General features: G+C 54.7%; 6 protein-coding genes across 6 annotated transcripts; 2 read left to right on the forward strand and 4 right to left on the reverse strand.

The window, feature by feature from the left end:
• The first annotated feature begins 365 nt into the window (after positions 1-365).
• On the forward strand, positions 366-1324 carry MONBRDRAFT_20393 (uncharacterized protein). Its single transcript, XM_001744404.1, has 4 exons — positions 366-528; positions 609-688; positions 822-907; positions 1027-1324. Exons 1-4 carry the CDS (start codon positions 399-401, stop codon positions 1118-1120), a joined length of 390 nt encoding a protein of 129 aa, XP_001744456.1. The 5' UTR covers positions 366-398; the 3' UTR covers positions 1121-1324.
• Positions 1325-1518: 194 nt separating this feature from the next.
• On the reverse strand, positions 1519-1941 carry MONBRDRAFT_6975 (uncharacterized protein; the record flags this gene model as incomplete). Its single annotated transcript, XM_001744585.1, has 2 exons — positions 1519-1661; positions 1734-1941. 2 exons carry the CDS (start codon positions 1939-1941, stop codon positions 1519-1521), a joined length of 351 nt encoding a protein of 116 aa, XP_001744637.1.
• A 1150-nt stretch (positions 1942-3091) lies between these two features.
• MONBRDRAFT_24147 (uncharacterized protein) lies at positions 3092-3629 on the reverse strand (the record flags this gene model as incomplete). Its single annotated transcript, XM_001744586.1, has 2 exons — positions 3092-3340; positions 3558-3629. The coding sequence occupies 2 exons, from the start codon at positions 3627-3629 to the stop codon at positions 3092-3094; spliced, it is 321 nt and encodes a 106-aa protein (XP_001744638.1).
• A 1237-nt stretch (positions 3630-4866) lies between these two features.
• MONBRDRAFT_24148 (uncharacterized protein) lies at positions 4867-6951 on the forward strand (the record flags this gene model as incomplete). Its single annotated transcript, XM_001744405.1, has 10 exons — positions 4867-5253; positions 5392-5481; positions 5556-5605; positions 5735-5840; positions 5940-6008; positions 6091-6189; positions 6364-6426; positions 6553-6657; positions 6724-6841; positions 6902-6951. The coding sequence occupies 10 exons, from the start codon at positions 4867-4869 to the stop codon at positions 6949-6951; spliced, it is 1137 nt and encodes a 378-aa protein (XP_001744457.1).
• Positions 6952-7611: 660 nt separating this feature from the next.
• MONBRDRAFT_24149 (uncharacterized protein) lies at positions 7612-10624 on the reverse strand (the record flags this gene model as incomplete). Its single annotated transcript, XM_001744587.1, has 13 exons — positions 7612-8233; positions 8306-8378; positions 8468-8558; positions 8647-8715; positions 8817-8962; positions 9054-9136; positions 9231-9339; positions 9422-9500; positions 9583-9657; positions 9965-10045; positions 10165-10265; positions 10365-10426; positions 10578-10624. 13 exons carry the CDS (start codon positions 10622-10624, stop codon positions 7612-7614), a joined length of 1638 nt encoding a protein of 545 aa, XP_001744639.1.
• Positions 10625-11353: 729 nt separating this feature from the next.
• On the reverse strand, positions 11354-12238 carry MONBRDRAFT_24150 (uncharacterized protein; the record flags this gene model as incomplete). Its single annotated transcript, XM_001744588.1, has 1 exon — positions 11354-12238. One exon carries the CDS (start codon positions 12236-12238, stop codon positions 11354-11356), a length of 885 nt encoding a protein of 294 aa, XP_001744640.1.
• Between the last annotated feature and the right edge of the window lie 1370 nt (positions 12239-13608).

Here is a 13608-nt window from a genome sequence, read left to right on the forward strand (position 1 = left end):
TCTCTCTCTCTCTCTCTCTCTCTCTCTCTCTCTCTCTCTCTCTCTCTCTCTCTCTCTCTCTCTCTCTCTCTCTCTCTCTCTCTCTCTCGTGTGCAAACGTTGGTTGTTATGTAGTGTTGGCGACAACAGGTGTTGATCGGTAATTTATCAAGAACAGCTATTGTGTGTTGTTGTTGTGTGAAAAGGTTTGAACCTCGTGGTGCACTTTTTTTCTTTTCTTCCCACCTCAAACCAGGTGTGTGTTTCCGCGACCCTCACCGACTTACTTCGCGCGCCAATCGGCAGCGCTGCTCTTCCTATTTGGCAGCCCCGTGTTCTGCTGGGATGTTACGTGGGGCGCATTGTGTGGCTTATTCGCTGACGGTGATTTTCCCCTTCTTTTCTCTCTTCACAGCAATATGCGTATGAGTGTGCTCAACGACGCCCTGCGCGTCATGACCAACGCCGAGAAGCGCGGCAAGCGCCAGGCGATGATCCGCCCCGCCAGCAAGGTCGTCGTCAAGTTCCTCCAGGTCATGATGAAGCACGGTTAGCGCAGTACCGCCTGTACCCAAGCCCTGCTTGCGTACTTGCGCCTGCCTAACACAGCCCATCCCCAACTTTGATAGGTTACATTGACGAGTTCGAGTTCGTCGATGACCACCGCGCCGGCAAGATCGTTGTCCAGCTCAACGGTCGCCTGAACAAGGTTGGTTTTCGCTATTTTATCGCTTGTTTTGTGGTGTCCTCGTCCTGCTCGCTGTTCCTGTGGGTCTGGGCAGTTCCAGAGCCAACGTTGCTCCACGTGGTGTCTTGCTCACATTATCATCACGTGTTTGCAGTGCGGTGTCATCTCCCCTCGCTTCGATGTCAAGGTCAAGGAGATCGAGAAGTGGGTCAACAACCTGCTTCCCTCCCGTCAGTTCGGGTAAGTTGACTGCCTCCTACACGTGCGCGCCGCTCTTGAAAGCCATAATGCCGAAGCCACCGCATCTGGTTGGTTGAAAGGTGATCTGATGCACATTGCCGTCTGTTTTACTTTGACAGCCACATCGTCCTGACCACGGCCGATGGCATCATGGACCACGAGGAGGCCCGTCGCAAGCACACTGGTGGCAAGATCCTCGGCTTCTTCTATTAAGCGTCTTGTCGCGTCGCTGCTGCTGCGTCTCAGGAGCAGGACTTTGTTTTGTGCAAGCCCTTCCAATGCTCTAGTCCATTGCTCCAATGCTCTAGTCCAGCAATGAGTTCAGCTGATGGGGTTGGACCTTGTTGTGAGGCTACATCCCATCTCTGACGGCGATTTGTGCCCTGACTCTTGAACCATAAAATTCAAATGGAAGACGTCGTGCTGTTTTATTGTTTGTTTGTAGTACCTCTTCTTTCATCCCACCCCATGTCGTGCTGTTTGATGGGAATGGCACGCGTGAATCATCATACACATCAAGGCATTGTGACGCAAAGTCTATTCGGGTGTAGGTAACATGGGAAAACGACAAAAAAAAGATCACCTGTCCTTGACGCGGCAGCGCACAGCGCTCACTCAGAAAAGCAGGCGTGGGGTGAATAGCCAGTCAAGCCATCAGTCGTCTTCGTCCTCGTCTTCAAGATGATCGCGCTTGTCGTCCTCTGCTCGTGCCAAGCATTAATGTCACAACGCACACAGCATGAGCGGCGGTTCCCTGTGCAAAGCAAGCCGCCAGGAGACCCTAGTACGGTCCAAGGACAACGATGCCAACCCGCACCACACACACCTTGCACTGATTGGCCCTGAGCTTCAATGGCCGCCGTCAGGTGGGCATTCATCGCGGCCCGAACCTCCGAGACAACCGCATGCAAGTCTGCCAAATTGCCGGTATCAGGCAACGCTCGAGTCCACTGCTGTTGTTCTAGCGTCGCCTCGGTCGCGCCTCCACCGTCAGCGGCCTGGGCCACCACGATCTGTGCTTCCACCGCTGCCATGCTTCAAGCCCGACGAGATTTATGTAAAATACTTTGGTGGTTGATGCTTTGAAGATGATGAAAACACTTGCAGATTGTCTTTAGTACCTGTAGTAGTTTTAGCATTTTAAGCCAATTTGTATCTTAACAAGCGAAGGCACAAGGCTACTAAGGGCCCATATGTACACGAATCCGCATAATGGTTGCGGCATTTTAGGTCAGCCGAGCAGTCCGTTGAAAGGGCTCCTGAACCCCCGACACAGCCACCGGCACCGTACCGGCCTGGTCCCGACCACGGGCCCGACCGCATCCCCTACTCCCGGCAAGTCAACCAAGAAAAAGCCATTGCCGGCATCTCCATCGGTACGTCCTTCTGTTTTTCTACCGCTTCGTTGATCCAAGCATCACCATGGTCATGTTTTATTCTCCCCACGTGTGCTCCATAGATGTGGCTGTACCTCAGTGTGCCTGGTAATTGGCGGTGGTGTCATCGCCTTTGCCATGCGCTGGCGTCTGCGTCACAACCGCTTGGCTGAGTACGGTGTCATTGACAACCAGCCTGATGACGTGAGTCATCTTCTTCAGACCTTCACCCCTTTCCTGCCATGCACATTCATGATCCTGGAATGCACTTATTGTTTTAGCTGCTGTTGCGTGATGATCAGGTCGAAGAGTAACAAGCCTCAGTCCCACTTGGCCACGAGAAGTTGAAGACCAGCTTCAACCTTGCACAACCCTCTCGGGTCCACTACTGTGTTCTTTTGCACGCTCAAACTTGCCCGCCATGGCGTGTGCCTGTCCAGTTTCATGTTTGATTGTTTTTTATTTTTATTTTTTATGTGTGAGTGCCATCGAAGCACTCTTTGGTCTCTACCCGTGATGCGGATGACGCTGCCCTTCTATGCAACTCGGATGTCGTCAGGGACGGTACCTGTTATGCCGCTGATAAGGCTGAACCTTTGGACCAACTTGGCAAGACCAAAACAGCCACCTGGGCAGAAAAGACCCACGTGTTGATTGCGCACGTCTGCTGTCACCACTGTGTGCCTTCTCAGTCAGATATGCAAACTGAGTCTCATACCCATAGGATATCTCAGTGCTGGGCTCATCCAGACCACCGCACACATAGGCAATGAGGCCATTTTGCACGTGGTATGGGCGCTTGTGGCTCTCAAAAGAGGCCCGAGCCAAGATAATCTGCTCCAATGCAGACTGAACCAATGCTAGCATGTGCATACGTCTGCATAAGGTCCAGGGCATACGGCAGTACCTTGGCCTGTGCATGAGTCAAGGTCTGATGCTTCCACACGGTTTGCATGAGCTTTGAAAAGTCCTCATCAAACACCGACGCCCCTGGCGTGTATGGTTCTGTGAGGAAGATTGGTGCCAACAAGAGCTTGATGTCGTGACACGCCAGTTGCTAAAATCATCAGTGTTAATATCATGTCATCAAAGACAGATAGATGGTCTCGGCCGAGATGCCATTGCCCACTATATCTTGCAGGGCTTTGGGGGCCGCACAGGTTATGTTCAAATGCTTCAAATAAGATTTGCCGGGCAACACACGCTGGGCCATCGAGCCAAAGCAACGTAATCGCCTTGTCAGCGCCAGTCGGAGCACAAAACAAAACACCTACCTTGGCTTCAATGCCGGCCAGCGTGTATTCAATGCTCTTGCGCTTGATCGTTGCAACGCGCCCTTGGGCCATGAGGGCCAACTCGAAGGCGCTCACCTTCATTGATGTTTAGATCGCAGTTTCTTCAATGTCGGCGAGGTGAACTCGTCCGTATTTGAGACTCGGCAGTGCCCTTGTTCCGACAGCTCTCAGCTGGACTGTCGGCAACATTGTCCTCGGTAACAACGGTGAAGGCTTGAGAAAGAGCTCTCTCATTGGTGCCGGCTTCAGGGTCGCATAATCCTTGGCGATGCCAAACGCACATCGTAAGGCTAGGCTTGATTAAACTATAACACTCCAATCTATGTATTGTCGCCGAGCAGACATACCTCCACTAGGCACGGTCACAATGACCGAACCCTCTCCAATATCGTGCCCCTGGCCCTCTTCAGGCGGCTCACTCATTGTCGCCGTCACACCTAAGCTAAAAATCCGGTGAAATGACAATAATGTGGCAATAAGTCCAGTGAGATTGTCGTTGGCGTCCAAGACGATAACGCCGTGGAGCTTGTCGCCAGTTCGCATCTTTATCTCGCCACACTTCCACATCAAAGTCGGCCCGCCAACATCAAGTCCTCTCAATGCCCTGGAAGCTGCGTGAATGTGCCCTTCATGTCGACCTTACAGAAGCAACAACGACGACGTCCCGCAAGTTGTCTCAGCACCCGCCTCTGCCTCTCATAGCAGCAAAAGATCAGCAGCTGTTGTTTGTAATAATTTATTTTCATGCAAGCATGGTACAAAATGGCTGACATGCTGATAATTATACTGTTGCTGCTGCTGTTGTGACATGATGATGAAATCCGATGCCACACGCTGATGATGATGACGATTGCCGACTGCTGCAACATCTCGACCCCCCTCTTCCCCCCGCTCCCTGTGTACATGTCACACGGCTCGGCGGCTGCCTGGCTACACTGGCTATATTGGCTACATACATTGGCTACATGTGCACGGCTCCTTGGTGGTGCACATGACATTGTGTGGAGTCAAGAGTGCATGCAACTGGATGGCGTCGCGGCAATTGACTTTGAAAGAACGAGGGTGAGGCGGCGATGTCTGTGTTCACGAGGTCCGCATGGCGATTTCATTTTCTCGATTTCTCACACACACGAACAGACAGACGCACTAGTTTCTGAGTGGAGCCCTAAACCTTGGCTTGGCCCCTCTGCCTCCCAATATCTCCTCCTCCTCCTCTGGCCATCGGCGTCCACAACGAGCTTGTTCCGTTTCACGCTGCCCCTGGTAGTAGCTGCCTTGCACCGCGTTCATGGGCAAGGAATGCAACGTGCCCGGCTCCACCGGTGTACCTCTCTTGAGCGATCAAACGCTGGCCTTTTGGCGCGAGCCCCTCGAGTTTTGTCGCAAACGCACCGAAAAACATGGCAGCGTTTTTCAGACACGCTTGCTCAACCACGGTACCATTGTTGTTTGCGACTACGACACGGCCCGCGAGGTCCTAGCTCTGCCCGAGGAAGCCGCCTCTGCTAGCGAAGCGTACGACGACTTGTTCCACGACGTTTTTGGTGAAGAGTCCATCCTGCTGACCACCCACAACCGCGAGCATATTCGCCTCAAGTCCTGCCTCCTCACCTGGCTCGCACCAAGCAACATCGAAGCCTTGGACCCCCTCCTCACAAACGTGGCCGCTCGAACCGTCCGCCTGCTTCAGGAGGCATGTTCCCTTGCCTGAACCCGCGTGTCCACTGAGCGGGTAGCCTCCAGTCTCCTTCCGCCTCACCGTTCAGCTGCCAGCTCACTCGTGTACGCCCCTGCCCCTTCTGCTCTCATACAGAAAGCAAGCAGTGACGAGCCCCTTGATCTGTACCAGAATTTGAAAGTCGTCTGCTTGCACGCCACTCTCATGATCATGCTGGGTCTGGAGGTACGACACCATGCTTTTGCTGCCACTGGGCCCACACTCTGATACCCCTCATGCCCCGGCGGTGCACACCACAGCAATCCGTCATTTATGAACAGCACTTGGAAAGGCTCCTGCGAGACCACTGGTACCACCAGTCGCCAGTCTCCTAACTTTTCTTCCTTTGTTTACCTCTGCTAGCAAGCATTCGCCTACAGCTCACGCCCTACCCCCCCCCCCCCCTGACTTACTCTTTTCAACCTCCGTTTCTCCCAAGGCATGGCATTACCGGTCTGCTCAGTACTTTCAACCTGGGTCTGGGCAGCAAAAGCACGGTGGCCACGGCACAGGAGGCTCGTGACATCTTGATTCGCCTCATTCAGGTTTGTGCTTGGTCTTGTCGCGACACACACACCCAGCGCCCGGTGCTGCAGTGCACTCACCTCACTTGCACCTACGTACTCCAACACCCCTTCAATCAGGACCAACTTGTACGCGTGCGCGAAGAACCCGACAATGCGGCCCTGACCTTTTTGCGCCAGTTTGATAAGGTCTTGACCATTTGATCGCGACCAAGAAGAGTTGGTCCATGCGCGCGTGTCTCCCTCACCAAACTCTTGCACCCGAGTGCAGGCACTGGACGAATATGATAACGCCTTCAAAGCCGACCAGCTCCTGCTTTTGGTCTCAGCGCTTGTACCCAAGGCCTTGGCCGCCTCCTTGACACTCGCGGTATGTTGGGTTTGTCGCTCCCAAGGCTTTGAGGAAATTTTACCCCTTCCACATGTCCAAAAAGCAGCTTGCGAGATCTTGCTGACAGGCCGAATGCGTGAATAGATGGCCGCCGGCACGCAACACGCTTGTGTAGCAGCCAATGGAGAGCTTGATCCTCGTCGTTGGCACCAGGTCTTACGTGAGACACAACGCTGCTATCCCTCGATGTTCGCCGTGCGCCGACACGTCAAAAAGGTATGCTGGGAATGCTCCCCCGTCCCCCTCTTACGGCCCGAGTTGCGTATCAGCTGTTCGAGTTGCCGCCCAATCCACAACTCGAACCACTTTGACATTTGCTTGTTGCGTTTGGGAACAACGCAGAATGAGGGCGTGGACGTGGGCCGCTTTCACATTCCTCTGGGCTACCACATCATGGTGATCATTCCACTTGCCAATGCCGACCCAGCTATGTACGAGGATCCCCAGGTTCGTTCCCTTGCCATGAGAATGCCGTTGACGCCTGCTGAATGCTGCGGGTCATCCTTCTCACAGCATCGTCTCATCTTCCATGATTGGGCTCAACGCGGAACACGTGCACCACAGAGTTTCAACCCGGATCGCTGGGCCGAAAATGTGCCCCGGCCCCTGACATTTGGCCACGGCACACACGGTTTGTTGCCAGCCTGCCGCGCATCAGCCGACTCTCTCAACCCGTCATTCTCACCTTCAGGTTGGCTGCCTGCATCACCCACTACACAGCCTGCCCAGGACGAACACTGACAGACGCTCTACTCCTCAAGCTCTGTGCCCAGCTTCACCACAGCTTTGAGGTTAGCCAACTGGCCCTGGAGTATGTAAGACACTCACACCCTTGCAACCAAAAAAAAAAAAAAAAAAAAAAAAAAAAAAAAAAAAACCTCCCTCACACGGCTGCCCATCCTGTCGCTGGTAGCTGGAGCTTGAGACGCCTCTGCGGCATGCCAGCTTGGAACTCAAGTGGTGGCCTGTACCACGACCCGCCACACCGCTCTTGGGTCGACTGATCGCACGTCAAGAGCGAGACCCGTCCTCCACACCGGCCACACAAGCCCGCACGGACAAGGGCCGCCTTCCGACCGTGGGCACGACCAGCGGCCCTGGTTCGCGCGCAGCTTCGCAGGCAGCTTCACCTCGCCTTCCTCGTCGTTCTCAGCACGTGACTGAAATCTAGAAGTTTGCTCAACAACGACCCCCGGTGCGGGGGTATGACGTATTTTGTACGCTTCAACATGTTAAACCCCCATCAGCGTTGCCCGCTTTAAGCATATCGATAGTTGATTTGTTCTTTTATCGACAGTCAGCCAGACACTCTCACTTCTCGGACAAGTATGCCCACAGACGAGCACAGATACACACAGTGAAGCAAACAACCCATATTGGCGCCACAACGACCACAATCGCCTATTCAGTGGCCGGTCGCTTTGTTCCGGGCACCACTGCAGCCCGGTCGGCCTCGGCTTGCCGTTTAGCAGAGTGGTTCTCGGGAGTACCACCAGCTTGATGCGCTTCAACTTTGTGCTTCTTGGACTTTTTGTGCTTTTGGTCCACAGCAGGATGAGTGACGTTGGCGCCGGCATTGGTCGTGTCTGTGTCCTTCTTGTCCTTCTTGTCCTTCTTGTCCTTCTTGTTCTTCTTGTCCTTCTTGTCCTTCTTGCTTTTCTTCTCCTTCTTTTCCTTCTTCTCCTTCTCTTGCTTCTTCTTCCCATCCGTTGCGGCCTGATCCAGCGAACCAGCGGCTTCGGTTTTCGCGCGCTTAGCCACGGGTGGATCGGTGTGGCTAGCATTTTCAGAGCTTGGCTCCCCATCCCCAAAGTGTAGGTGTTCCGGCTTGGGCTTGCTGCCACGCTTTTTGCGACGCTTGCGCCGTGCCTCCGAGGCGGTGCCTGATTGAGTTGCATCCCCGGCAGCCGGGGGGGCATGACCAGTGCTTCCTGACGGCTTGCGGGGAACCACCGGGGCATCATCCATGGGCACTCCTCGCTCGGGCTGTGCGCGCTTCAGAGCAGCCTTGTTGGCCCGGACTCTACAAACAGCAGGGCAGGACACTGCCATCAGCTGCATCACGGGCATTGCACTGCCAGCCAAGACCACCTACTGGGCATTGCGCTTGGCCTTGCGCCGAGACTCGTCTGCAGCATGCTTGCGCCAGTAATCTTCCTCTTCCTCGCCTGCAAGCAGTTGTAGCACAATTCAAGGACTCGACATCAGACATGCAGCCCCGTTTGTACAAAGTGGGGTGTAAGACGTATGCGCATACCTTGGGACACGGTAGCCGTCAATGTGCCATCGGACAGGATGATATCACGCAGCGCGATGGTGTCCAGAGTACTGGTGCATCGCACCGTAGCCTGAGGTGCGTGAGAATCAGGACCACCGCTGTTAGGCAACAAGCGATACTGAGAAAGCAGCGCGCGCCGGCGCCCACGAAACACTCACCACGTTATCTCCCTTGGTGTATTTGACATCCTTGATGGCCACGCTGGGTGCAAGCACCTGCAAGGTAGACTGTGTGTGCGTACACACGGTAAACAGTCGGGCATTTGAGATGACCGACTATGCCAACGCCAAACGCTCACGTCGTCCCCGACAAGCAATCACACTCTTACCTTGATGCTCTGCCGACTGGCATCGCGCTTAAAACCGACAATGCGCAAAAGCAAGCCACGTTCAATGCTGGCGGGGTCAAAAGTCTCGAGTGCCTTTTCCTTGGCTGCAGCCTGCGCCTTGCTCGTGTCCGGCTTGACCTTGACCCCTAACAGACGGAGCACCGATGAAATGCCCACGAGCAGCAGGTTATGTCGGAGACACAAAGGGCTGGCAGATTATCGGGGGTGCAAACGCACCAGACTCGGCATGATGGGGCTGGTCTGAATACAACCGACTCTGAAGCTTCTTGTACTCGGCTTTTTTGGCGGCCCACGCCGTTCTTCATAAAAATGATGAAAAGAACAAGGCACGCGCATGGCATGGTGAGATCAAGCAGGCTACACATATGAGAAGAGCCACTCGTCCGTACTTACCTCAGCCAGACGATATAACACTGTGCATCTTCATTGACCTTGGACTTTTTATCCGAGTACTGATCTTGCTGCTGCTCAGCAAGCACTTTGGCTGCTCGTGTTTCGACGCCTGAGCATTGGATGGCATGAGTGTTGGATGAGAGCATGAGAACATGGGTCAATTCTATTTTGAAAGTGCCGAGCGGGCCAACCTTTTTTGGCTTGTGCCATTTCTTCAGGAATAGGGCCGGTCCATTGGGTTGCTGTGAGTGGCAGCAAAGCATCCGTGGCCTACGGAAGGAACGAGTGAGCCACGGTGCGCAACCGGCAGTTGGTGTGTTGTTTGAACGTGGGGCAGGATGGGGGTCCAAACCTTAAACTCTTCAGCAGCGGCTTGCGCGGCTTCTGGCACGTCGAATTCAACAAAAGCAAAGCCTTTGGCGACACCCTGCTCATCGCGTGGCAAGCTGGTGCGAGGCAGTGAGGATGGGCACGACTTGGTGTGGGGGTGGGGGCTGAGAGGAAGCAGGCATTTCGGGTTTCGGGCTTTGACGGGAGACATGTGAGCTTTGAACCTGATGTATTCGATAGTCCCAAAGCGAGCAAAATCCCGTCGCAGGCGACTGTGCGAACAAGCACGAGGAAGGTTTTCCTGAGGAGAACAGACAGGTGCGGATCAGCGCATGGCCCTAGTCGCGGCATGCCTGCCACTAGCCAAAACGCGTGTGCATTGGAAAAGTAAGAGAGCCACGTACCACGTAGATGGTACAGGCATCTGTGTCCTTGCTTGGGATGATAGCGGACTTGCGACGCACCATCGTGTGGTCGAGATTGAGCTGTCGGCGCAGCGCGACGGGAGCAGAAGGCAAGTTTGCGAATATGGTGAAGAAAGTCAGCCACGGCAGAAGCAGTTCGAACATTGAGGGTTGCGGCGGGGGGGGAGGGTAAAACAGACCTCCAATGCTTCGAGGCGCTGGAACGCTTCAACCAGGTCGGTGACACTGGTGGTCAACTTACGAACCCGGTTGAACTTGAGAAACACGTCGACTGGCACATCTAGGAAAACCGCCCCACATGGCGAGATTGAGTCAAAGGAGATCGAGGCGCGGGTTCCACGTTCCGGGACCGGTGCGAGAGGGCAATCAAATTTCGTACAGCGCTGCGGATGAGCATTGACTTGGGCTTGCATGAAGCGGTCACGCCGAAGATTGGCGTCACTGCAAGCAAGGCGCGCATCGGTCAAACTCGGATCAGTGCACCAACACCACGTGCGCAAAGGGGGTCACACGCCAACGCCTCTTTGGCTAAGCCCAAGCACAAAAGCATCCACCACCCTTTCACGCGCAAGGACAAGCATCATACAGCTACCTAAAGTAGAAGCGCAGGGCCTCAATCAGCTCCTCGCTCTGTCCCATGATGCTGCTCGCCGACGACGCCCGCCTCCCACGACACGACGTGTTCGTTCACTCTCCGCTCTGGTTCTCTCTCTCTCTGAAATCTCGGCTCGCTCGACTTCTCACACACACACACACACACACACAACGAGCGCATTTGTGTGTACTTTTTTCTGACAAATTTTGAGACGATGGATCTTGATGGGATGAACAACAACAACAACACGGAGGAGGGGACGGGCATCTGGGGGAGACACAGGAGCGCACAGGGGTACACCACACAAGGAGACGAGGATGCACGAGTACAAGGACACCATACAGGGACATATGGAGAGGAGGATGCACGGGTACAAGGACACCATACAAGGACATATGGAGAGGAGGATGCACGGATATAGAGACACGGGAGCACACAGGGGTAGTACAGACAAGGAGACTAGGATGCACGGGTACAAGGGGACACAGACAAGGAGACTAGGATGCACGGGTACAAGGGGACACAGGAGGACACAGGGGTACAAAGGGACACAAGGACACTGGAATACCACCATGCAAGGTTACAGGGCACAAGGAGAGTGAATGCGGTCACGGAGCCAATGTCTTTCTGATCACTTGTGTGTGCCACGCGCATCTGACCCCCCGTTGGCTGTGATGGGTCATGACAAGCCTGTGCTCAATTAAATTTGATTCAAATGACAGATAAGAAAACTATGTGTACAAGGCCATGAGCCGCAGCAGAGCCACACCTACTCATGAGACTGGTTCATCCTTGGGCCCAGCCTCAGAGGACGCGAGGGGAAAGTGGCGCACAAAAGCATCCAAGTTGCTCGTATTTCGCTCCGATGGGATACCAAAGACAACGTGAGGGAAAGCACCGGCGTACTTATGGTGGAGGAGATCAGCAAAGACCTTGGCCACGTCGACGGGATCGTTTTTAAACACACCACAGCCAAAGGCACCGAGCACAAGGATCTCCACCTGCTGCGTAGCAGCCACGGAGAGCACAGCATCGATACGCCGAGTCAAAGCTTCGAGTATCTCTTCTGGTGTCACGCCACGCTCGCGGGCCACGCCAGCGTTGATGGCGGGGCAGGTAAGAAAATCAACCTGGTAGGGCTCGTCCAGAAGAGCGCCCGTCACGTCATCGCGGTAAACAGGCACGGCGGGAGAATAGATGACAAAGTCATGATAGAGTGCACGACGGTTGTCACGGCGTGCCAAGCCATAGGCAGGGTTATCGCGGATGCACACAAAGAGGCCCGAGTGGCGGCACAGGCTCTCTTCCTGGGCAGACGCGCCCCGCAAAAAGCCTCCCCCAGGGTTCTTGGCTGAGGCAAAGTTGAGAGCTGCCATTTTGAGATGTGGATGCTCAGCATGCAGCTGACGTGTAACGGAAAGGGTCGTGCCCAGTCGTATCTCGATGCGCCCGGTCGGCCCGGCAGCCGCTGGTTGACTCACGGGCACCGGTAGGGCATCGGGCAAATAGCTCTGCGTCTGTTCTCGAGCGCGGAGGCAATCGGCATCACTCTCGGCTTGAGCTAAATTGGCCTCGCTCACGCGCTGTCGTTCGCGCCGAGGGCCACTCGTCGCCACGCGCGGTGCATCACCCTTGGCAGCGTGCCGGTTTCGCCCCATGGTCGTCAATCTCGCCGCGATCTGCTTATTGGTGACGGATTTGGCACTTGATCTGCCAAGCACGCCTCGGAAAAATGCTTGTCCCAGCGCGTGCATCTTCAAGGGCCAAAGAGTTGAAACAGGGAGTATGAAAGTGATGACCCCATACAGCCTCAACAGCCAGCTGCAGCTGCGAGAACACCACAAGCTGTCTGAACAGTCTGCCGCCCGGCCACCGATTATGCAACTCTGTCATCAGCTGTCATAACTCATCGAGAATGAATGAATCATCTGACAATTACAGCTGACATTCTAAATTTTGTCTGACGATAATATCTGACATGTTCGGTCACACAACAACAGAGAAGAAACGCACGCATGCGAAAAAAGGAACGGCGCAATCTCAAAAGGCCAAACTGCTGGATGCACGCGTGAATTGTGCGCTTATCTCGCAACCCCACCTACTGCCGCATCGCATCGCATCCCAGCGCCCCAACGAATGTCTGTGTCCTTCTGGGTGAAAACTCACCAGACATCAGCGCGTCTTGCATCATGACAGGATGTCAGCCTTTCCAGCACAGAGAAGCAACCCACAAGCGACGAAAACCCATCCTCATTCCCAAGGGAGCTCAGAGAGAGGGCACCCACTGTAATTATCTGACATTTTCCGCTCGTTGTCAAGAAGGGCTCCGCTCTGCACATGTAAATTAGGACGCTGCGATTGATGACACACACACACACACACACACACGAACACGAACACGAACACGAGCGGACCCCCATCACCACACACACACACACACACACGACCCGCCCCGACACGATCACCCCCCCCCCCACACACACACACGCATGCAGGGAAGGGTCATCACATGAGCTGCTTTGCCCCAACAGTGTTTCTGATCCTACTTGGACCCCCCACCCGATGGAGTCCCATCTTGATCTACTTTGCTGCGATGATTGTTGTTGTTGCGGGATTCAAGGAGGTACCCCCATCCCCGCGAAGTGCGCTGTTGTGGCAAAGCCATGCCCAACCGCCATTCACTTGCTTTTCGCCCCCACCCCAACCACCACCACCAGCAGCAGCACCCCGCCAGCCAACCGAGGATTCTTCCTGCAACTCCACAAGCTTCTGTCCCCTGGACTTTGACCCATGTCCCACTTGATCGAGCTCTTGTAGCCCATTTAGCGGCAAATATTCCACCCTGCTCCCTGACCAACCCCGCTTTTCGTGTGATGGGCCTGAACAATGCTTGCAGTCGTGCCGCTTGGCTGCAACCCCCCTTCCCAAGGCAACCATCGGAAAGGAGGACGTGCAAGAGACAACCTCCCCGACCACGTTGACCTCCACCATCATGCCCCCCCTCGTGCCCTGCCACCTGACCAGCATC

Source organism: Monosiga brevicollis, genomic scaffold (genome assembly GCF_000002865.3).
Source record: "Monosiga brevicollis MX1 MONBRscaffold_6 genomic scaffold, whole genome shotgun sequence".
In the NCBI taxonomy this organism is placed as follows: domain Eukaryota; class Choanoflagellata; order Craspedida; family Salpingoecidae; genus Monosiga; species Monosiga brevicollis.

Coding starts and splice junctions, on each gene's coding strand:
- MONBRDRAFT_20393 (XM_001744404.1), top strand. CDS start 399: ATGCGTATGAGTGTGCTCAACGACGCCCTGCGCGTCATGACCAACGCC. Junction 529..608: donor CCAGGTCATGATGAAGCACG/GTTAGCGCAGTA, acceptor CAACTTTGATAG/GTTACATTGACGAGTTCGAG. Junction 689..821: donor TCAACGGTCGCCTGAACAAG/GTTGGTTTTCGC, acceptor ACGTGTTTGCAG/TGCGGTGTCATCTCCCCTCG.